Consider the following 23,125-nt stretch of genomic DNA (forward strand, 5'->3'; position numbering starts at 1 on the left):
CAAACACTGGAGAAAGGTGTGTGTTGTATACTAAATTACCTAGAAGAGACCCCTGGTACAAAACAAGGGTAAGCTCTGTGTTTTGATGTATGAACATTTGGAAGATTCAGAACATCAAACTAATAGATGACCAGGATGAGTAACTCTTCCCTTATGAATAGGAATTTAGGCAGATAATCCAAATCATCAGACACCGGTGAAGAATCATCTGTACAGACAAAGTACGCTGGCTCCCAGTTTCAGGAGTAAGAGCAGTCTGGACTTTGGCTGTCCCAAGATATCCTCTCATTTAAACAGATGAGGGGGTTTGTTTACTCACCATGTTGATTTTCCCTTCATTCATCATGATCCGGACACACAGCAGAAAGGCAAACATGAGCTTGTGTTTCTCAAAGAGACTGCGGCACACATTGCTGTAGAGACTGAATGTGAGGTAATTGTTTATGTTCACTATCCGCTTCTTCAGGGTGTCTGAAAAGAGCAAAACAGCAATGCTGAGAGTGGAGGAGAAAGGACCCACATTTGCTACTGACACGATCCTTTGCCAGCCAGGCTCTGGGTATGTTTCAGTGGATGAGTTTACACATGTAAACTATGCAGGGAGCTCACATCCCTCTTAGCTCCTTCCTGCTGTCAATCTCAGCTTCCTTCAGATCTGGCCCATGAAAGTTTGCTCCTTCACAAGAAACAGTGGGGTATCCAAACCAGAGGGCACTGCCTCAGACAAACACTGATAATTACCTCCAGATGTGGCCCATTATAAATACACTTACGCTATTACTGTTAAGCGCAGGTGCATAGAATATTGCTGTGATATGTTAATGAACTGCGCCCCCTGTTTACATCTTGGCACATGCATCTGGCCATGATATCTGTGCTGTTCCTGGGATGATAGCAAAGTGGGAGTGGCTGAGGAAGATGAATTTACCCTTGCATCAATTTCAAGGTTACTCTGTGCTGCCAGTATTTTAAATGCCCTGATCCATGAAATTCAGTATTTCTAGTTAACAGCAGCAGTCTGACCAGAAATTAAACATCTTTGCATGGGACTGGCTTGGTGGCCCAGAGGCAGGGAAAAATGCTGTCAGAGAGTGGATCAGAGCTCCTCTGAGGTTTGTCTCGCTCCTCAGAAAGTCATGCTGATGACTTCATGTTGATGGACACTGGAGTGAGAGAATTGGTAGATGCTTAGGCTCGGAGAGGCGCTTGAAGGGCTTAATAAAGTTTACTGCAAGGAAAAAGCAATCCCCAAATGAAGAGCAGAGACACTCACTGGTAAGGACAAGCTGCTTACCCCTGTTTTGTACCAGGTAATAATTTGGCCCTTTAGAGGAGAACGATTGGAGGAGAAAGATGCTCCCAGCAAGAGAGAATTCTCTCATGCTGGCAATGCCAAGCTGGCTGATGTAGGATGCCTTCATGTCTCATCTTGAATTACAGCTTTATGTGTCTCAAAAAAGAAGGAACTTTCAAGCTTGACGGCAACGAGACCACGTTCAAGCAGCTCTGGCAGTAAACAACTAGGGCCAGACTTAGATCCGGCATAAGCAGCAACTCCACTAAACGTGACTATGCCAGATCTAAGTCTCACATTTGCACCAGGGCTGAGTTTGCCCCCAGGTGTTGAGCAAAGGAGTGCAATGATCACATTTTCACAGCAGCAAGCACCCTAACCCTTCAGAGGTACCTGCTCTCTCGGAGTTTGTGATTCCGGACAAGAAGATGTTGAGGAACCACTCGAGCGAATACTGATACATGGGGTCAACGTTGGACAGGTCAGAAACGCAGAAGTAAAGGATCTGAGTGCGGACAGCTACAGGCACGTACTCCAGACGAGTGATGTCAATGTCTTTTTCTGTCTGCTCAGCTATCTTCACTTTGGCCTGTAGGAACATTCAGAGGCATCACAGCTGCACATTTTCATGTTTCCTGTAAAGGATTAAACTGACCAGGGCTGGGTGTCTGTGCATGTGAATCAGTCACTTACCTGGATTTCCCCTGCTTTTAGCTTGGATGCCTCCAGCACTTTGATGAGCTCCAAGTCATCAACAGGATTTCCCTCGGAGGAGCTTAGCCGGTAGAGGATCTGATCCTCTATCTCCTTCAGCTCTTGTCGCATCTTGGCGTTGCTAACGATCAGCTGGTTCTTCGCCTCTTCTAAGTCTGGTCGCTCCTCAGCTACCACTTGTCCCAGCAACTGGTCTTCCAAGCCACTGTAACAAAACCCTTGGATGTTATCGCTGGGATGTCAGAGCGTACCCCCAAGTTTCACTTCACTTAAAAACTACTTGCTTACACAATCAGACAAAAATACAAGTGTCACAGCACACTATTACTGAAAAATTGCTACTTTCTCCTTTTTACCATATAATTATAAAATTATTTCAGTGTATAGTATATAGAGCAGTACAAACAAGTCATTGTATGAAATTTTAGTTTGTACTGACTTTGCTATTGCCTTTTATGTAGCTTGTTGTAAAACTAGGCCAATATCTGGATGAGTTGATGTACTCCCTGGAAGACCTCTGCGTACACCTGGTTGAGAACCACTGCCCTAAATGTCCCATCTGCTCTGGAGCCACATGGTGCAACTATCTATGGTACGTACATGGCCCCCATTGCTTATAATCCCTGAGCACCTGACAAAAGCGCAGTGTGGCAGAGAAAGGCTATTATCTTCATGAGGCACAGAGGAACTAAGGGCTTGTCTCCACTTTGCGCAGCGATCAATCCACCGGGGGTCGATTTAGTGGGTCTAGTGAAGTCCCGCTAAATCGACCACCCATCGCTCTCCCATCAACTCCAGTACTCCACTGGAACAAGAAGCATAAGGTAAATCGATGGGAGAGTTTATCCCGTCAACCCAGTGCGGTGTAGACACTGCAATAAGTTGACCTAAGGTACGTAGCTGGAGTTGCATCACTTAGGTCGACTTAGCCCTGTAGTGTAGGCTTGCCCTAAGTCACTTGTCCAAGGTCAGGAAGTCTGTGTCAGGGCACGAAATTGAACCCAGATCTCCAGAGTTCCAGGCTAGTACCCTCAGCACAGGACCATCCTTACTCACTTCATGTAGAGTTTGATTTCAATAGCTCAGGAACAGGAGAGTGGCCAATGTTTGCAACAGTTCAGTGGCTACTGGTACAAAGCGGTGACTGGTTACCTGGGTGAGAGGGTGAAGTTAATCAGCGTGAGTTTGGTGGAGATCTCTGGCGTATAGTGGGGATTGGGCAGATTGGTAGTGATGTATATCTTGAAGTCCTCATGGTATGGAATAACCGTATCTCCCAGCTTCAGTACCGTGCTGCCTTGCTGTTTATAAATCTGTAAAGAGAGGGACACGGACAACACAAGTCGGAACCTCTACATTTAAAAAACATAGGTGTGTTGAGAGCCTGCGAAAGAGGGAGTCCCACTATTAATCTGGCTCCATTGCAGGCTGGCTAGATAAAGATTTTCAAAGCCATTTAGGAGATTTAGATGCACAATTTCCATTAATTTGTACTGAGCATCTAAATTCCTTGCCTCCAAAATCTCAACCTTACAAAACACATCTTCATTAAGGAAGGACAAAGCCATTCTCATGCCAGTGCTGGAGAGCCCACTCCACCCCAGCTCCAGGCTGGCCAGGCTTCCTGCTCATCTCGTCAGACAAACAGCAGGGAAGAACCTGTTTCAGCAAGACGGGTTCGAGAGCCGGATCCAGTTCCTCCCCTACATTCTCCAACAGGAATGGCTTCCCGAAGCGAATGGAGTTCTCCAAGCTGCGCAGAAAGTCCCGGTCGCTCAGCTTAGCCACCTCCAAACCGTTCTCCTTCTCCTGAAGGACAAGATGGTGAGAGAGGAGTCTAGGTGTGGGCAAAGCAGGGAAGCCAAACTGCTTGTGCATTAAACAAATAAGTGCGCTACTGCATTAAGATTGCAAATACAAAAAAAAAAAAAAAGGACGTACAAAGGCTTCGTCTGTGTTACGTATCAGGGCCTTATATCAGACTTAGCAAATGCCTACTAAGTGCAATGTGGCCAAGGTAACATGGGTATGTTTTGCATTTCCTGACTTTCTACATTCATAGCTGCAACTTTAGTGGAATCCCGCCCCTTCAGTGCTTCAGGGCTCAAAGATCTGCCTCTGATTAGCCTGCAAGGCAGGAGCAGCAAGGTGGGACTACAGAAGCCTCCAGGGAGTAGAGGAGCAGCAGCAGCAGCAAGTAAAGTTGCTAAATCCCTCCCTCCCACACACTAGAGAGCTGCTGCTGCTTTAAAGCACCAGTGACTCTCTCTGGAAACACTCCACTTGTACAGCAGTCTGGAGGCAGACCATATAGAACAAACTGCCTCCTGGCAGGCGAACACAAGGCATGGTGAGTGCTTTGGTTCTAATAATAATACCTAGCTCTTATACACTTTTCATCAGTAGATATTAAAGCACTTTACACAAGAGGCAGTATCATTATCTCCACTTTACAGATGGGGGAAACTGAGGCACAGAGTGGTTAAAGTGAGTTGCCCAAAGACACCCAACAGGCCAGGTCTCCTGCGTCCCCGTCCAGTACATTAGTCACTAGGCCACACTGCCTCTCAAAGCCTGCAAGGGAGACTTCCTCTCTCGTCCCTGAGCTATCCTGCTACATTTATGGGTCAGGAAACGGTCTCAGGCTGGACCCCCCATCTTATAAAACAACAGGAGTGCTCAGTGAGGGCCCTGGACTCTTCTCCCACTTAGTGAAAGTAGCCTGAATCTATGGACCTTTAAGGCAAACTGCAAAGCCCATCTATTCTGCCTGACTCTGGGGTGGGTTGGATTTTTTTCCTTGTCCTTTTCCTATAAAAATCCCACCCCCAAGGGATTTAAGGCCTCTCTATACACAGCTCCAAACAAAGTCTGTTGTAAAAGGAAGGAAGGAAAGGAAGAGAGAGGGAGGAAACAAAATAGAAAGAACCATTGGGAATCTTCTGACCCTGAGGATAGAACAATGGAAGGATCCCAGCAAACTTAGCTACCCCTTTGTCAAGAGTGGTAGAAACCCTTACCAAGTTCTTGATCCATTTGTTGGCTTGTCCCTGGGGGTCTATGAAGTGAGTCCAGCGCTGTGAAAACTGTGTTATTACTCCATTCTCCACAGACAGGGTGTCATTAGGCAAGCCGGCAATCTGATCACAGCCGAAAAGGCACATCAGATGTCTAACAGCAACTGTGTCTTACAACATAGGCATTCTTTCCTGCCACAGTTCAGTGTTTGATAAACTGCAGAGCTATCCATCTCGCAGCACATTAACATCTGATACACACATCTGGGTAACTCACAAGTGTCCTATACACACTGGACTCAGAACCTGGCCAACTACAACCACACTTAAACATGGTTGCAGCTAGCAAGGTTCTAACAATGCTTCTCTGACCAGGGAGGACAGTGATTCTTTTCTTGAGAAAATGTACTAGCCAAACCATTTTTTAGGCTAGATCCCCACGCATGGTTCTAACACATCACTCTCACCAGAAAGCCCTCTCCTCACTATCAGGGAAGCTGCGTTAGAGCCTTGCTAGCACCAGCAGTGTTTAAACAGGATCCGGTCTTGCTTTTGTGGAAGGAACCATGCGATGATGCAGAGCTGTGCTACAGAAGTGCAGAGACCGGGGCCAGGTCCTCCACCACATTAAAGTTCCTTTACACTGCTCAAAAGAGCTCTAAAGTCACCATAACCAGCCACTTCAGGATTCCCATTGTGAAGGGGGCTCTTTGGGTGATGTAGAGCATCAGTTTGCATTAATGCTTTTGTCCACCACATACCTGCCATGATCTGATTTTCACTGGGTCTCCCAGAGTGCTTATCAAGCTTGGCTCACTGGTGTGCGGGACATTGTGTTCCTCTAGTTTCTTTAGCCAGTCCTCACATAGTGCTGTGCGGTATTGGCCCTGCCAAGGGAAGCAAAGCTCCATCAGCTAGACACTAGTGTGAATTATGCATTGGCGTGATTTGCTTTTAAAATCAACACTCCTACTGCTGTTCATGTTCAAATCCAGCTCCATGGCTCAGCCTAACCTCTTCAACAGACCAAGGGGAAACTTGAGGCCCATTTGCCTGGTTGCCGCATGCATGCTCCATGGCACAGCCTCAACAGGGTTTAGACTTGCTGGTCACATCCTTCAAATTGCATCAGAAATTTCCCTCTTTAAGGGTCAGACATAGAGAATATGCTTTTGGGAACCCCACAGGCAGTCAGATTACTGAACTGGATAACTGTAGTGAGCCTGAGAAGTTCTTGGGCACCTGAGTTCTGTGGTGTAACACTAGCACGGTCCCTTCAACTTCAATGCAACTGCCTTGGCATCACTGAGAGCTGACTTTGCCCCAGTGATCTGCTTTTCCCTTCAGCTTTTGGAAGCTGATCTACCAACAAAGAAGAGAGGCTGAATTCTAGACCCTGGGATTAAGAGAGGTGGAAAGCTGTACTCAGATCCTTCAAAGAAAGAGTTCCTGTTATCTGCTTACTGTGAAAGGGCCCAAGTATGCCACGAAGCCAGCTGAAATCAGCACATCTCCTGCGATATTGTTGATCATATAATCCAGGTTCTGGACTGTGTCCTGCCAGCGCACCTTCTCATCTGCCAGTCCATTAATTAACTGTGGAATCACCACACACATCAGATCACCAGCCAGCTTTCTCATAGCACAGCCCCATTCCTATGGCCCACATCCCTACGAGGAGTGCCCTAGCTGTGCCACAGCTCCAACAACTCTTTTAAACTATGATCAGCCGCAATGGCCCTCCAGACGCTGCATATCACCAGGGCTTAGTGATGCTTTCGTCCTGCCCCTGGCCTATCTCAGGCACACCCTCCACACTGGGGCTGGGACGGAAGGTGGTGGAAGACAGCTTTGTTACCCAGGGATTCTCCCATGCCAGAGCAATCAGCAGCTGGGTGTTTAAACCGGCTTCCTAACCCCTTTGTGTTGTCACAGTTGGGGCCAGGATCTGGCCCGGTGGGTCTATCCTGTTACTGGCATGAGCTGTGTGGCAGAAAATGCCATTAGAAGCAACATGTAGAGATGAGACCTTTATTGTTAGCCCCATGAGCCCCCCGCAAATGTCTCATTACTAGTAAGGAATATGCCAAAAGCATGTTTGCCATGGAATTGGCGTCAGAACTTGGCTCTGTCCCTCACCTTGTCAGCCCGGCCCAGCCTCTGCTCACACAGCTCACACTTCATCTCCAGTTCTTCCTTCTTGGCGATGCAGTTCCTGTACTTGGCCTGCAGGGTGGCAATGCCATCCTCCACTTCTCTCAGGCGGTCCTTGGCTTCATCAAGGATCTTCTGAGTGACCTGCAGGTCCTCTTCTGCCTCCCGCAAGGCTTGCTGTGAAAAGAGAAGATGCACTGGAACTCCAGATCAGACTTCCATCCACCAAGGGAGAGTGCTTAGAGCTGGACTATATTCATGAGAAACTACCTAGGCTATTTATGCTATGCAGTCAGAATTCAGCAACCCCACCCCGGAATGCTACAGCTTTCCCACTATCCTATCTCCAAGGTACCATGGGCTTTAGCTCATCCAACGCATAGGTTAATTCATCACTGCCTTGGCCAAGCCACTTGGGCTAATAGGGTGTTTAATGTTAAGAACATACTTTAGTGTTTAGGCACCCAAATAAACAGCCTGAGGTTCAAAGATGCTGAGCATTCCCAGGTCCCTCTGAAACCACTGGGGGAAAGAGCTGGGGGCCCAATATCTTTCAGGGGCAGGTCTATCAATATTAACCACTAGCTGGTAGAGCCTGATTTGCTGTTAGTAATAGCAGCCACAGACATGAGTTAAGCACTGTTACTTACTGTTACTCCTCCCCTCCCCCGAAATCCTGACTCTACAGAGAAAACAGACTGTACATAATGGTGACAAATGGATGTTTGGGGAGCTCTAACAAGGAAATGCAGCACCAAGACCTCTCCAATAAGGTGCTTGAAAAGATAATGTTCCATAGGAACTAAAATAATAATAATACAATGGTAGCACTTTCCATGTTCAAAACACTACACAAATATCAACTAATTACTCCTCAAACTCCCCTAAAGACAGGTGAGTATTATCATCCATTGATATATAGGGAAACGGAAGCAGATACATGGTGATTTACCCAAGCTCACAAAAGAGCTGCTGTCTGAGCCAGGATTAGAATGAAAGAATAATCCCCAATCCCAGTTTAGCCCCCTAGACCACAATTGTCTCTAAACCACAAACTACATTTCACCTTCTGTACAAAAAATCCAATGACAAATATGGCATCTAAACTTTCCCCCGCATCACACCAGGGCCCTGTGTCCTTACCCCTTCCAGAGTGCATGTGCTGAGGAGGGGAAGGTAAGCCCTCTGTGGGCACAGAGCAGTGTCTGCCTCGCCACCAAACGCAATAGTCTAAACCCACATCAACTCTTTACCCCTGAAAAAAGCCACCAGCTGGTTCTTACAGCTAGAGGGAGACTTGGGCCAGCTCCTCAGCTGCTGTAAATCAGAGTTACACCAGCTGAGGATCCAGCGCAGATGCTCTTGGATCACTGCTTGACAGCCTCCAAAGGGGTGGAACTTGTTGTAATGGGATGGGGGGTTGGGGGAATTTCTGGAGTAACTTCTCAAACTCTCTAGTTGGCCTGGGCATGTAATTATTTTGACAAGCAAATGAAGATCGCTGGTGTTCTTCGCTTCCATCACTGTAAAGGATGGAGGAATAGATTTTGTGCTGGGATGTGATGATTTTATAACTTTTTTTCAATTCCCATCCAACTGCCTGCTCAGTCTCCAGATGGCTACTGCAGTCCACAAGCCAAGTAGTAAAGCAGGATTCAGGGACTAGCTCCTCCATGGGTGTAAATCAGCATTGCTCTGACTTCAGTAGAGCTATGTTCATTGACACCCAGCTGAGGAGCTGGCCCTGGGTTGCGTTCCCCTTCCTCCCTGCCCGCCCCCCCCCAGTACAGAGCATTAAGTTAAAATTCATAGATCCATAGATATTAAGGTCAGAAGGGACCATTATGATCATCTAGTCCGACCTCCTGCACAATGCAGCCATAGAATCTCACTCACCCACTTCTGCGAAAAACCTCTCACCTATGTCTGAGCTACTGAAGTCCTCAAATCATGCTTTAAAGACTTCAAGGAGCAGAGAATCCTCCAGCAAGTGACCCGTGCCCCATGCTACAGAGGAAGACGAAAAACCTCCAGGGCCTCTTCCAATCTGCCCTGGAAGAAAATTCCTTCCCGACCCCAAATATGGCGATCAGCTAAACCCTGAGCATATGGGCAAGACTCACCAGCCAGACACCCAAGAAAGAATTTTCTGTAGTAACTCAGAACCCACCCCATCTAACATCCCATCACAGGCCATTGGGCCTATTTACCATGAATATTTAAAGATCAATTAATTGCCAAAATCATGTTATCCCATCACCCAATCTCCTCCATAAACTTATCGAGTCTAATCTTAAAGCCAGATAGGTCTTTTGGCCGCACTGCTTCCCTTGGAAGGCTATTCCAAAACTTCACTCCTCTGATGGTTAGAAACCTTCTTCTAATTTCAAGTCTAAACTTCCAGATGACCAGTTTATATCCATTTGTTCTTGTGTCCACATTGGTACTGAGCTTAAATAATTCCTCTCCCTCTCCGGTATTTATCCCTCTGATATATTTAGAGAGAGCAATCATATCTCCCCTCAACCCTCTTTTGGTTAGGCTAAACAAGCCAAGCTCCTTGAGTCTCCTTTCATAAGACAGGTTTTCCATTCCTCGGATCATCCTAGTAGCCCTTCTCTGTACCTGTTCCAGTTTGAATTTATCCTTCTTAAACATGGGAGACCAGAACTGCACATAGTATTCCAGGTGAGGTCTCACCAGTGCCTTGTATAACGGTACTAACACCTCCTTATCTCTACTGGAAATACCTCTCCTGATGCATCCCAAGACCATATTAGCTTTTTTCACGGCCATATCACATTGGTGGCTCATAGTCATCCTATACAAGTGGGACGTGGGGGAGCTCCTTTACATACGGTTTACACTGGTCAAAGTATTAGTTTTGGGAATGTTTGGGATAAAGGATTTTGCTGGGATTGCTGTATTCCTCCAGAGGGCCTGTTCTGGGCTGACATTTCATACCTGGTTCCCCGCGCTTGGGCTCAGACTCTTTGGTAAAGCCATGCTGTGCCAGGAAGGTTTGTTCTGTTCATTTTTAAATACTCTTTGGTCTCTCCCATGTGGCTGGCAGTTTTCACTACCTCCCACTAGAAAGGGCTGTAAGTCCCATTCACTTTAATGGAAAAGCCACACCCCTGAACAATGCAGATTTACTGACCTAAACGCTGATGTAGACAGTGCTATGTTGATGAGAGGGCTTCTCCTGTCAACACAGGTACCACCTCTTAGGGAGGTGGAGTACCTTCCCACATCAGCATAAGTAGCATCTTCACTACACTCTACAGCAGCACAGCTGCATGGGTGCAGCACTGTAAATGTAGGCAAGCCCTTGTTCCAGGCTCACCAGGTGCCATGTACCCTGTATGTCACACACAAGCAATGCTCTTACCCGCTTTGGTTCCACTCCTTTGGCCACAAAGTGGTATTTGTGCATGGCCCGCACCCACTGGCAGATGGAGGTGCAGGCTTTGGACACTTTGGCTATAGCTGCTGGTTGAAACTCCTCATTGTCAATATACGGCTGGATGTTTTTAATCACTATATCTGCAATGTTGTCCTGGAAGAAATGATGGGGAGAGGGGTGAAAGATGGTGAGCAAAGGGCTGAGAGTAGTAGGGGTCCAGTGGGAGATCCCACAGTGATACAGTGAAGGGCTTAGAGTGCTATGGGCATGACAGTGTGAAATCCCATGCTGCTGTTGTGTGGAACAGTGTGTGTGCTGCCCCTCTTTCCATGCTGGTGCCCCTCCCTTGCTGGTTTTTGGGACAAAGGTGAATCAGTCTCTGTTTATTTATTCCCTCTGATTGTCTTTGTGGCTGTAGAAAAACACTCTTGTGGTTAAGCAGGTTTTTGTAGAACAGGAAAATCTGGCTAAAATAACTGTGTTTCTCTTTATTTCACGAAAGCTTATGCTCAAATAAATTGGTTAGTCTCTAAGGTGCCACAAGTACTCCTTTTCTTTTTGCGAATACAGACTAACACGGCTGTTACTCTGAAACCTGTGTTTCTCTTTATTTTTGTGTTATCCTAGTCCCGGTCACAAGCCCTGTAAGTGAACGTCTTTCCTTGCTATGTCGGGTACTAAATGCAGGCCAGTTCAAACAGGGCTGCAAGCATCTCCCATATCCTCAGACACAGTCCTCACTGACCTTTCTTCAGCCTCTAACTCCCCCATTCCTGCCAGACCACAGCGAGGGCTACAGTTATCCTCCCACCAGGAGGGGGAACACTTGGACTCCTGTTATGTCACTGCTGCTGACTGAACCAGCTAACCAGAGACCTGGGGGTAGTGAGCAGATAATCATCCTCCTGCTAGACCCCAAGAAAGCTATGGAATCTCAGTTCCACTTGCAATGTAGTGAGAGATCCAAGACTGCTTGTGAGCCTGGATTTCCCAAGCACTGCACCCACTGGGCTCTGGGCTGGACAGTTATGTTTCTGACACTTAAGAGCTTTACAAAATAAACTGTTGAACAAGGAGCCATCATGCCTCTGTGCTGCATCTCCTGGTGCAAGACTAGGAAACCACCTTTCTAGAACTGCAGTTCTGTGTGCTCCAACGCTGCTCCTGAGCAAGGCAAGGAGAGAATCAGAAGGGGGATATTTATTATGTATTTAATAATTTCTTGTTGCTCAAGGTGGTCAAACAACAAAACCACGCAAGAACCACTGACGATAGAGCAAAAGTGAATCCCCACCCTAGGCCATGTACCCTAGCATCCCCTTCACACTTCTTAAAATTTATTTCCCTTAGTGGCTTCTGAGTTGAAAGTTGGCTCCAATGATCTGTTTCTGGCATAATACCATCACCCATAACATCAGCTCATTACCTGCAGGCCTAACACATCACCTCTCACTTTTGGGGCACTCAAGCGTGGTCAGATCCCTGAGTTCCAATTGCACGACTATCCCCCCTCCTTCTGCCATTACTTACCTTATCATATTTAAACAGGCTTTCCAGGAACTTCCCTGGGTCCTGAAGAAGACCCTTGCCCGGCTCCCAGTAGTCATCCACCTTAGAGCCTGGCTTGTCTCCAGCCACTTTCTTGGGCTTGATTCCTTTCATAATACAGACAGCTTCAATCACCATCTTCACCCCAACGGGAGGCCTCTGCATAGCTCGCACCTAGAAAAAATAAGTGTCCCTGTAAGACGGGGAGTGGGTCAGCACAGCCCTTAACCTGATTTTCGGCACTGCATATTGGCAACTATTGCATGCCAAAAATAGATTGTGCTGACACCACATAAGGGCTGAGCAATTGAGCACTATGAGCTTTAACTCTGTCTCCTTGTTTGTAGGCCTCAAAAGGTGGTCTTTGTTTATATGGTCCCTGTGTTTGCAGAACGGTCTTCTTCGCAGGGGTGGTGATGGGCAGCAGGGGCGGTGATGGGCAGCAGGGGCTGTCTCTTCATGGCACCAATGTGGAGATGTAACTCCTTCCCTTAGCACTAGGGAACACCAGTTTGCCCAGTCCAGCTATTGACACAGGGAGTGGACTGAATCCTGTATTATTGTCAAATACTATCCAAAGTGGAATTTCTTACCACGACCTTCCATACAGTGCACGTAGAGGGGTGGAGCAACTTGCCCAAGGCCACAGAGTCAGTCAGTGGCACAGCCAGGAACCACATCCAGGGAAACACCAAGTCCTCTGTTCAGATTGCCAGACACCACTTCCCCTATGATGGTGAACTCTACAATGTCCCTTTTAATCTGGGTTTGCTGAGCCCAACAGTGTAAGAGTTGATTGTCTCTATTTGGCAGGATTCTCTGTTTCATTGCTATAGCCATTCCCCCAGCTCAGGATCTCTCACTCACATGCTGACTTGTGGTTAACATACAAGCAGATTTTATGCATACTGCTTATTCGTTCACTCTGTAAAATAGCGATGTGAGGCACATTATATCACTAGCTAGTGACCTCAGTGGTGTGTGATATAACCTAACTACTGCCTATACCTAATCAGAACCTTAGCATGCATGTTATGATTTCCTACCCCTATGTAATTATCCCTCCTTTTTGTTAAGGCTACACAGTCTGTCTTACGGGGTTTGGGGTTTCTGCTTTGTCATTCTTTCAGTGCTAAGGCCATGGGCAAAATTATTACTGAATACAGTGATTGGTGAAGCATCTCACCTGAGCCAGCAGGTGTGGCTTCTGATCCAGGAGGGGGTGGGAGTGGGGTCCTCATGGCTACAGATGAAATCAGCATGATTGATGAGGAAAGACTCATTTAAGTGAGGCCCTCAAGTGCTGTGCTGACTTTAGGGGGCTGGTAGATTTGAGTGGGAAGGATAATGCTGGTGTGTATTACCAGGAGCCTGCCCTTGATCCTTGGGATGGATGTCTCTCCAGCTTCCTTAGGGCTGTAAATGCTTCTGCAAGGTAGCTATATGATCTGCCTTCATTAGAAACCACACAGACCTAGTGTGTTCAGATGGGTTCAGCCAATAGGCCTGAGACAATGGGCAGTGAGGGTGGCTTCACTGCTTGACTCCCTGGGAGATGTGGGTTTTCCTATTGATCTCTTGCTGCCCTGGGGGCTGGGTTTGCTGGAAGGTGTGTCCTGAACTCAGGGCTTTGTCTTCCAAACTGGAGAAGAGACTGATTGGAGTCCTTCCTGGAGCTGGAGCCAGAGAGTTTTGCACAGGTGGTGGCTGCTGAGCAGAGCTGTGGGAGTGTTGTGCCTTTGCGGGGGAAATAACAGAAATATGCCATGTCTTTTGTTTTCTTCAGCATTAACCACTCTTGCCATGTTTACCCGGAGACGCTCCAGGGGCTTCTTACTGGACACGGTCAATAGAGGGGCAGAGTTTGTGGAGACCCTGAAGACTGTCTACCCCAAGGCTGATGCCCTTCATGAGAAGGACTTTGACTGGCTCTTTGACTGTCCCAAGACGGAGCAGTTCCTCGAGTGGTTCTGTAACACAGTTGGGGAGGAGAACGTACTGAGTCCTGGGGAAGTGGAAGCCTATCAGGCCCTGCTCAGTTCAGGGAAGCCTATTCTGGAAGGTGAAGCCCTAGAGCAGGTGCTGCAAACCTGCTGCCAATGCCCGCAGTTGAAGGGTGCCATGTCAGAGGATGAGGCTCTGCCCCTGGAGGCACTGGAGCGAGAGGCACAGGCATTGCATAGCCATAGTGCCTGCCAGCTGCGACGGCGCAACAAGCTCCAGATCCACGTGGCTAGCCTGAAGCAGCAGCTGTGCCACTTGGCAGACAAGGAAAGGAAGGTGGGCCGGGCGCTGAGAAAGGCCCAGCTGGACTTGGAGGTGGAGAACTCTCAAACCAACAGTGTTCTGAGCCAGCTCTGCAAGGCAGCAAACCAGCTCGCAGAGTGGTACAGGGAAGCTGGGAATGGGAGGCTTCTGGTGCTGATGTCTGAGGCAGATCTGGGCCACTACATGGAGCTGGAGGAGCTGGCTACAAGGGCTTTAGTGGCGTTCATCCAGAAGGCACTGCCAGGCACCACCCAGGCTCCAGATGCTGAGGAGGCAGGCTTACAGGAAGTGAAGAGACAGGGCAGCCCCCAAGCAAAGCTGGACACTCAGGCCCCGGCAGGGTTAGCTCAGACTGTGCTGCCAGGGAACACTGGGAGTCTCAATGAGTGTGTGGCAGATCCCAAAGTGGGTGTAGAGACCCAGGAGGAGCTGGTCAGGGAGTCAGTGGCAGGGCTCCCCCAGAAATCCTTGCCAGAAGAGGACAATGGCCCCAAAGCAGAGGCTGTGGGTGTGGAAGCCCTATATGGTCAGGACAGCTGCCAGGAAATGGTGAAGGGACTAGCAGAAGCTGCCCACATAATGCTGTTGGAGAGCATGGGGGGTCCTGAAGCCAAGCTCCTAGAGAGCCTAGGCAGCTACCAGGAGGAGCTGGAGCGCATGGCACTGGCTTACATCTGCAGCCAGAAAGAGCTAATCATCACCTCAGCAGAAGTTGAAGGTATCTGGGCTGGACTGCAGTGGGCAGAGAGGGCCCTGAAGAGCAGCAAAGAGAATAAGGTAGGGGTCTGCTCCTCTCTCTCTGCTCCTGTCCTCCACCCTTCCAGTAGCAGTGGCACATGGGCCATGGGAAAGCCTCTGATTTAGGTGTGGGTAGGAGCCAGTATATATTACAAGGGGAGATAAAACTCTGTCCAGGGCTGCTTTTGCAGAGTGCAGGAAGACCTTTCACATCTGTGAGTGCATGTCTCTTGGTTGTGCTCTGCTTTGCAGGTGGTGGAGGATGAGCTCAGCCTTCGCATAGCCACCTTCCAGGAGCAGCTGTGCGCCCTCCAAAGTGACATAGACCAGACCCAAACCCAACACCTTGTGCCCCTCCTTCAGGCCACTGCTCGCCTCCTTCACTTGCCTGTCTTGCAAGCGGAGCTCGATGGGGAAGCAGTTCACCTTGGGTATACCACCCTGAAGCAGGAAGAGGTTGCAGGGCAGCTGATGGCCCAGCACAGCCGCCTGGAGCTGCTGGGACTACAGCTGAAGCTGGAGCAGCAGCAGCAGCAGCAGGTGGGGACCTGTCTGGAAGAGATAGTAGCTGCCCTGCAGGAAGCCAGTGCCAATCTTCAAAGACGGCTTGCCTGCTTTGAGGATTCCAGCCTGTACATCAAGATCTGTCCACGCACTCTGATAGATCCCAGTGATGTCACCACCATACGGTAAAGATGGCTCTGCCTTGGAGCTGGGGAGGTGGTGTGATGCCCATCAGTGGGGGAGTAAGTCATAAATTATTAGAGACCTGGAGATGCTGCCATATGAAGAGATGTTTAGAAAAGAGAGGAGAAGAGGAGGTCCGATGGATCCAAAATAATGAATAGTCTATAAAAGGCAAATCTATTGCTTCCTTCTACCCCCTCATAATACAAGGGGAAGGGCCAGAAACTGAGTGGTGATAAGCTCCCTGTTTGACTTATCAGTCTTACAAAATGAAACTGTTCCTCTGCCAGGTTTGTACCAAAAATTGTCTAGCGCCAACGATGCAGACACTTCTGCCAGATGGATGCAGAGCTGGGGGCATGGGGAGGAGCATGGACCTTCCACACCCATCTCCCTCCTTATGCATCAATAAAGGCATGCGTTCAGCCAAAGAGGGCATGCCCCAGCCAGAAGGTAGTACAGCTATTTGGAACACCTTTGCCGACACAGAAACTTCCTCTGTGGGCAGAACCTGGTAATGGACAGTTAAAGTTTCTATGAAGCACCGGGTGCAGATTGTCTCGTTGCTAACAGTAATGGAATGGACTGATCATGGTTCTGGCAATCCCTAGATGTGTGCCTGATTTGCTTTCGTGGGCACTGAGAGATCGCACGTCCCCATTGAGATGAATGGGTGTAGTTCACTCGGAGCCACTATCTTCTCGGCCTAGAGGTTCAGGCAGGCCCTACTGCATCTGGGCACTTTCCTATTCACAACTGTTAGAGCTAGTCACACTCTTTAAACGAAGGCTTAAATTCTGCAAAATCTGATTTTGCTTCCAGAGATGTGGGGGTGCCAGCTCCATCCAGCCCCCAAGGGAATCATTGCTCCTTAGCTCTGGCTGGTGCCCTCACTCTTGTGTTGTCTTTTCCCCTCTCTCAGGCTCTGGGAGATGCTGGAGAAGCAGGGCCCGGAGAAGGAACTCTTCCGCACCTATGAGACGCTGGCAAGCCGTGGCTCGTGCCTGCGCCAGGAGCAGAGGATGCTGGAAGTGCAGCTTGCAGTGTCCCCAGCCCAGCTCCCCATGCTGGAGTCTGATAATGAGATGCTCTATAAGATAATGTATAGTGACTCCAACCAACTACTGCTGAATGCCCAGGTGTGCAAGGACCCCCAGCCCCTGGGGTGGTGTCATCTTCACATGGCCTCTCTGGAGGCCTTCTAAAATCATGTGACCTTGCCAGCCAATCAGCAGCCATGGGTCATGTTGCAGAGGCATCTGTATTTTGCTTGCAGCATCTCCTTTAGATTATAGGGTATCCTGATAGGCTGGTGTGGAGCTGCTTTCTCCTGCCGCTCCATGATTCATTACTGTAGCAGGAGGAGGAGGATTTTCCTTTCCTACACTTCCACAACACAGTTGGGTTTTTCCTCTTTCCCTGCAGGAGCTGGCTGAGCCTATTGAGCAACTCTATGCCACACAGGCCAAACTCTATCAGATGCTGATGGACCTCCTGAGTGACCTGAAGGCCAAACGGAAATCCCTGCAGACCCACTTCCAGCAGACAGAGCGCAATCTCTACGTGCACTTCTTCCATGATGCCAACCGGCTGAGGGAAGTGGTGCAGCAGCTGGAGAAACAGGCCTTGGCCTTCTCCTAGGGCTCAGCAATGGAACAACCCCACCCAGCACACAAGGGGGCAGGTTGAGGAGATTTTTGCTGCCTGTTCTGGAAGCGTTTGTGATTCTCCACCCTTTGGGGCAGAGATCCTTGCTATGCTGATAAGTTACATATTGCTTTGTCCTGTTCTCCTCCTCACAGCAAAAAGATCAAATTTCACATGGGGCTAGTACTTGGGGTTTACACTGGGGTGGAAACCTGCCCCAACCATGTATAAAATCTGTCACACTGAGGTTGGGTGGGTTTCTCATGGTGCACAGGCCACTGAAGAGAAGTTAACGTTCTTCTATGATTCACAGTGGGGAAAACGCACAGAAGAACTCTGCATTATGCCCATGCAGGCTGAGGGGTCGGGAGGGGAGTGCACTGAGCGGGCAGACCAGGAGAGGGGTGGGTGCCTGGAATTCTCTGCTCCCCTCCCAGTGCAGTGGGCTACAGCTGGCTGGAAGGATTGTGTGAGTGGGGCAGCAGTGGACAGGTAAAAAATAAAGGCATGTTTCATGGTATTTTCCTAAGGAGATATTGATTCATAATCATGGGGAAGAGGCGTGTATCTGTCTCTGTCCTTCCTGGTTTCATCTGTCTCCTTTCCCCTGCTGCTCCAAACCTGTGAAGGAAATGGGGAGCAGGGGTTTCAAGGTGAGCTTATTTCCCTTTGTTTCCCAAGGCCATCTGCTAAAGACCTTCTTCCGGTACTGCTCCAGAGCTGAAATGTGTGGCTTAGTTCAGAGCTTTTTTGATGGTGGGCTTGCTTGGCACGTTCACCTACTGAAATCAGGAATGGGCCTCCTTTCTCCATGGTTAACTCTAAAGTAAAGACACTTATTGAATTACGTTAAACCATGTTAATTCTGTTCACTTCCTCCTTTTATAAAAGGATATTTAGTGTCTAGCCTCTCAAGCCTGCATCTACTTTGAAGTCCTCTCTGGCCAGAAAAAAGAGAGCTCCTGTAGCAGCAGTGCAAGCTACATTATGCTGCCCTGCTATTAGACCTCCAAACCTGATCTGACTGGCCTATTATACCATGACGGTGTGGACAGTTGGCAGCTGGTCACAATAACACATCATCCCTGGTGTCCTATAGACAGCCTAAAAATACTGAAGGCAGACCAGCTAGCTGCATCTGCCAGCTAGGAGTGAGAGGCCTGTGACCAAAGCTGCTGTTTAATAGTCTGCATCTAGACTGTGAAGTGATTGGACTGTTTAGGAGCCAGCTGTCCCTGCTGAGATAAGACCACTTAGATGTGTACAGATTGCCAAACCTATATGACTGTTCATCCCTTGCCTTAGGGGGTCAGGGGCTGCTGCTTGTGATGATGGTTAGAGATATCAGGGATGGTCAAGATAATACTTAGTCCTGCCATGAGTGCAGGGGACTGGACTAGATGACCTCTCAAGGTCCCTTCCAGTCCTATGATTCTATGTGGATGCTGGTCCAGTTCCTAATGTCATTAGCTCACTTAGATCCATTTTGCAAAGCCACTAAAATGCTTTCACCTGGTAGCCAACTCTTTGATCACTGTTTGCCTGGGCTGGTTTTGAAATGGTGACTTCAATGTGACTGCTGCAAATCCCATTGTTAAGGCCCTACCAAATTCACGGCCCTGAAAAACACGTCACAGACTATGAAATCTGGTCTCCCCCTGCAAAATCTGGTCTTTTGTGTGCTTTTACCCTATGCTATACAGATTTAACAGAAGAGACCAGCATTTTTCAAATTGGGGGTCCTGACCCAAAAGGGAGTGGTGGGGGGGTCACAAGGTTACTTTAGGTTGGGTTGTGGTATTGCCACCCTCACTTCTGCACTGCCTGCAGAGTTGAGTGGCTGGAGAGCAGAGTAGCAGTGCAGAAGTAAGGGTTGAAATATTTTCCATACCACTCTTACTTCTGCGCTCCTGTCTTCAGAGTTGGGTGGCCAGAGAGTAGCAGTTGCTGACTGAGGGCCCAGCTCTGCATGCAGTAGTGCAGAAGGGTGGGCAATACCATACCAGGCCATCCTTACTTCTGTGCTGCTGCTGGTGGTGGCTCTGCCTTCAGAGCTGAGCTCCTGGCCAGCAGCCTCCACTCTCTGGCCAGCAGCAGCGCAGAAGTAAGGGTAGCAGTACCACAACTCCCCCTACAATAACCTTGTGACCCACCCACAACTCCTTTTTAGGTCAGGACCCCTATAATTACAACACTGTGGAAATTTCAGATTTAAATAGCTGAAGTCATTTAATTTATGATTTTTAAAGTCCTACCACAGTGAAATTTGCCAAAATGGACCATGAATTTGGTAGGGCCCTACCCACCGTTATTCCCCTGGCTCATCTTGTCTAATGATATGGATTCACATTAGTAAACATTACTGTGAAGCAGCTTGGTGTCTCAGCAAGGTAAGGCTCTACAAAAATGTAATTTATGTTTTTTAAAGGACCGGGAATCCTGAATGCTAGAACCCAGTCATGGCTTCAGAAAGGAGATTGGCTGGGGAAACTGCAGATTTGTGCCTATGTATAGATTCTCCTGCTGGTATCCTTTACAGCTACGATGCAGCCTTGCTCCATAGCACAGTGCCTCGGGGAACTCATTGACACAGCGATTCAGAGAGGGCTGCACAAGAAAGACATACTTACGAAAAGCATTAATCCCTCCACCTTCTATTACCTCCGTGACATCATTTTTGTTAAGATTTCTTAGGCTGGCTAGAGCAGCATCCAGTGCAGGGAGAGCTTCGGCCAGGTCCTTCTGGGCATCATCTGCAATGGCCTGGGCTGTCTGAGCTTTCACTTTGGCTTTCATCTCTTCAGCCTGCACAGCATTTCGTGTCTCCTCTGCCACGGCCGTGTCCACCTGCAGTGCCAGACACAGACTCAGAACAAGGGCACCATTTTCCAAAGGCCTGAGCCGATGCACCTGTGCTGCTTGGCTCAGGGCCTTGGTTTCATTGACAACATCCAGCGTTTCCCACTACAGTGTGTGTGTGTGTGTGTGTGTGTGTGAGAGAGAGAGAGAGATAGTCATTGATGCCTGATGAAATCTGCACAGGGTACAAGATGCGTTCTCCTACTCGAGCATCACAGACTCATACTGGGATCCGAATGCAAGCATGGGAGTCTATTCTAGTTTGTGCATTGCTGGTAGCAGTACAGATTTTTCAGCTGACATTTATGTCACTGCTCTGTTGATGGATTAGCCGGAAGAGACTCCAGCTCTGTCTCCCATCGCTGCGTTTGCTCTGCAGGCATAAACTGCAGTAAATGCTTATTTTTGGCAGCACAGTGAGCAGACATGAATTGCGACACACCTAAGTGACAGCTCTGAGTAACAAGGCACTTCTTTTTTAAGTCCCTTTTCTGATCGTACCTAGGCTTTTTAATAGCTTCAGACTTGCGTGGTTTAAAAAAACACTTGGGAAATGCAATGGAAGCAGGGCCTTTCTTATGAGTGGATCAATTAAAGGAAGAGGTGTGGGGAAAATAAATAGATTGAAAATGACTGTCACACAGGGCCACGATAGATCTAGGCTTGTTTGCAAACTTGAGCAGCTTATTATGTGTGATCAGGCTGATTTACCATATCTTGCTGGGTATAGCCTTAGGGTATGTCTACACTAGGAAATTAGGTCGAATTTATAGAAGTCGGTTTTTTAGAAATCGGTTTTATATATTCAAGTGTGTGTCCCCCCACAGAAAATGCTCTAAGTGCATTAAGTGCATTAACTCGGCGGAGTGCTTCCACAGTACTGAGGCTAGAGTCGACTTCCGGAGCGTTGCACTGTGGGTAGCTATCCCACAGTTCCCGCAGTCTCCGCTGCCCATTGGAATTCTGGGTTGAGATCCCAGTGCCTGATGGGGCTAAAACATTGTCACGGGTGGTTCTGGGTACATATCGTCAGGCCCCCGTTCTCTCCCTCCCTCCGTGAAAGCAAGGGCAGACAATCGTTTCGCGCCTTTTTTCCTGAGTTACCTGTGCAGACGCCATACCACGGCAAGCATGGAGCCCGCTCAGCTCACCGTCACCGTATGTCTCCTGGGTGCTGGCAGACGCGGTACTGCATTGTTACACAGTAGCAGCAACCCATTGCCTTGTGGCAGCAGACGGTGCAATAGGACTGGTAGCCGTCATCATCATGTCCGAGGTGCTCCTGGCCATGTCGTCCAGGAGCGCCTGGGCAGACATGGGCGCAGGGACTAAATTTGGAGTGACTTGACCAGGTCATTCTCTTTAGTCCTGCAGTCAGTCCTATTGAACCATCTTATGGTGAGCAGGCAGGCGATACGGATTGCTAGCAGTCGTACTGTACCATCTTCTGCCAGGCAGGCAAGAGATGAGGATGGCTAGCAATCCTACTGCACTGTCTTCTGCTGAGCAGCCATGAGATGTGGATGGCATGCAGTCCTTCTGCACCGTCTGCTGCCAGCCAAAGATGTAAAAGATAGATGGAGTGGATCAAAACAAGAAATAGACCAGATTTGTTTTGTACTCATTTGCTTCCCCCCCCTCCCCCGTCTAGGGGACTCATTCCTCTACGTCACACTGCAGTCACTCACAAAGAAGGTGCAGCGAGGTAAATCTAGCCATGTATCAATCAGAGGCCAGACTAACCTCCTTGTTCCAATAAGAACAATAACTTAGGTGCACCATTTCTTATTGGAACCCTCTGTGAAGTCCTGCCTGAAATACTCCTTGATGTAAAGCCACCCCCTTTGTTGATTTTAGCTCCCTGAAGCCAACCCTGTAAGCCATGTCGTCAGTTGCCCCTCCCTCCGTCAGAGCAATGGCAGACAACCGTTCCGCGCCTTTTTTCTGTGCGGACGCCATACCAAGGCAAGCATGGAGGCCGCTCAGCTCACTTTGGCAATTAGGAGCATATTAAACACCACACGCATTATCCAGCAGTATATGCAGCACCAGAACCTGGCAGAGTGATACCGGGCGAGGAGGTGACGTCAGCGCAGTCACGTGAGTGATCAGGACATGGACACAGATTTCTCTGAAAGCATGGGCCCTGCCAATGCATGCATCATGGTGCTAATGGGGCAGGTTCATGCTGTGGAACGCCGATTCTGGGCTCGGAAAACAAGCACAGACTGGTGGGACCGCATAGCGTTGCAGGTCTGGGAGGATTCGCAGTGGCTGTGAAACTTTCGCATGCGTAAGGTCACTTTCATGGAACTTTGTGACTTGCTTTCCCCTGCCCTGAAGCGCATGAATACCAAGATGAGAGCAGCCCTCACAGTTGAGAAGCGAGTGGCGATAGCCCTGTGGAAGCTTGCAACGCCAGACAGCTACCGGTCAGTTGGGAATCAATTTGGAGTGGGCAAATCTACTGTGGGGGCTGCTGTGATGCAAGTAGCCAATTCAATCAAAGGTCTGCTGATATCAAGGGTAGTGACCCTGGGAAATGTGCAGGTCATAGTGGATGACTTTGCTGCAATAGGATTCCCTAACTGTGGTGGGGCCATAGACGGAACCCATATCCCTATCTTGGCACCGGAGCACCAAGCCAGCGAGTGCAAGGGGTACTTTTCAATAGTGCTGTAAGCTCTGGTGGATCACAAGGGACGTTTCACCAACATCAACGTGGGATGGCCGGGAAAGGTACATGATGCTCGCATCTTCAGGAACTCTGGTCTGTTTCAAAAGCTGCAGGAA

General features: G+C 48.6%; 2 protein-coding genes across 3 annotated transcripts in view; one reads left to right on the plus strand and one right to left on the minus strand.

Moving 5' to 3' along the window:
- Positions 1–23,125, minus strand: part of DNAH1 (dynein axonemal heavy chain 1) — a 125,261-nt gene that overhangs the window by 18,154 nt on the left and 83,982 nt on the right. Inside the window, exons 55-66 of the mRNA XM_037904042.2 lie at positions 20,135–20,320; positions 12,116–12,307; positions 10,571–10,738; positions 7,165–7,356; positions 6,490–6,621; positions 5,787–5,912; positions 5,029–5,148; positions 3,668–3,817; positions 3,161–3,321; positions 1,988–2,213; positions 1,688–1,883; positions 320–471 (exon numbers count right to left, since the gene is read on the minus strand). Of these exons, the coding sequence (XP_037759970.2) occupies positions 320–471; positions 1,688–1,883; positions 1,988–2,213; positions 3,161–3,321; positions 3,668–3,817; positions 5,029–5,148; positions 5,787–5,912; positions 6,490–6,621; positions 7,165–7,356; positions 10,571–10,738; positions 12,116–12,307; positions 20,135–20,320 (2,001 nt within the window). The remainder of the gene's footprint in view (positions 1–319; positions 472–1,687; positions 1,884–1,987; positions 2,214–3,160; positions 3,322–3,667; positions 3,818–5,028; positions 5,149–5,786; positions 5,913–6,489; positions 6,622–7,164; positions 7,357–10,570; positions 10,739–12,115; positions 12,308–20,134; positions 20,321–23,125) is intronic.
- LOC122466514 (HAUS augmin-like complex subunit 3) lies at positions 13,391–17,993 on the plus strand. 2 transcript variants are annotated; one of them, XM_043550694.1, is made up of 5 exons: positions 13,391–13,568; positions 13,920–15,178; positions 15,392–15,828; positions 16,749–16,965; positions 17,252–17,993. In XM_043550694.1, the coding sequence occupies exons 1-5, from the start codon at positions 13,556–13,558 to the stop codon at positions 17,465–17,467; spliced, it is 2,142 nt and encodes a 713-aa protein (XP_043406629.1). In that variant the 5' UTR covers positions 13,391–13,555; the 3' UTR covers positions 17,468–17,993. The 2 variants fall into 2 exon arrangements, with proteins under 2 accessions (XP_043406629.1, XP_043406630.1); XM_043550695.1 differs by lacking the exon at positions 16,749–16,965 and having other exon boundaries at positions 13,413–13,568.

Source organism: Chelonia mydas, chromosome 7, assembly GCF_015237465.2.
Source record: "Chelonia mydas isolate rCheMyd1 chromosome 7, rCheMyd1.pri.v2, whole genome shotgun sequence".
Taxonomy (NCBI): domain Eukaryota; kingdom Metazoa; phylum Chordata; order Testudines; family Cheloniidae; genus Chelonia; species Chelonia mydas.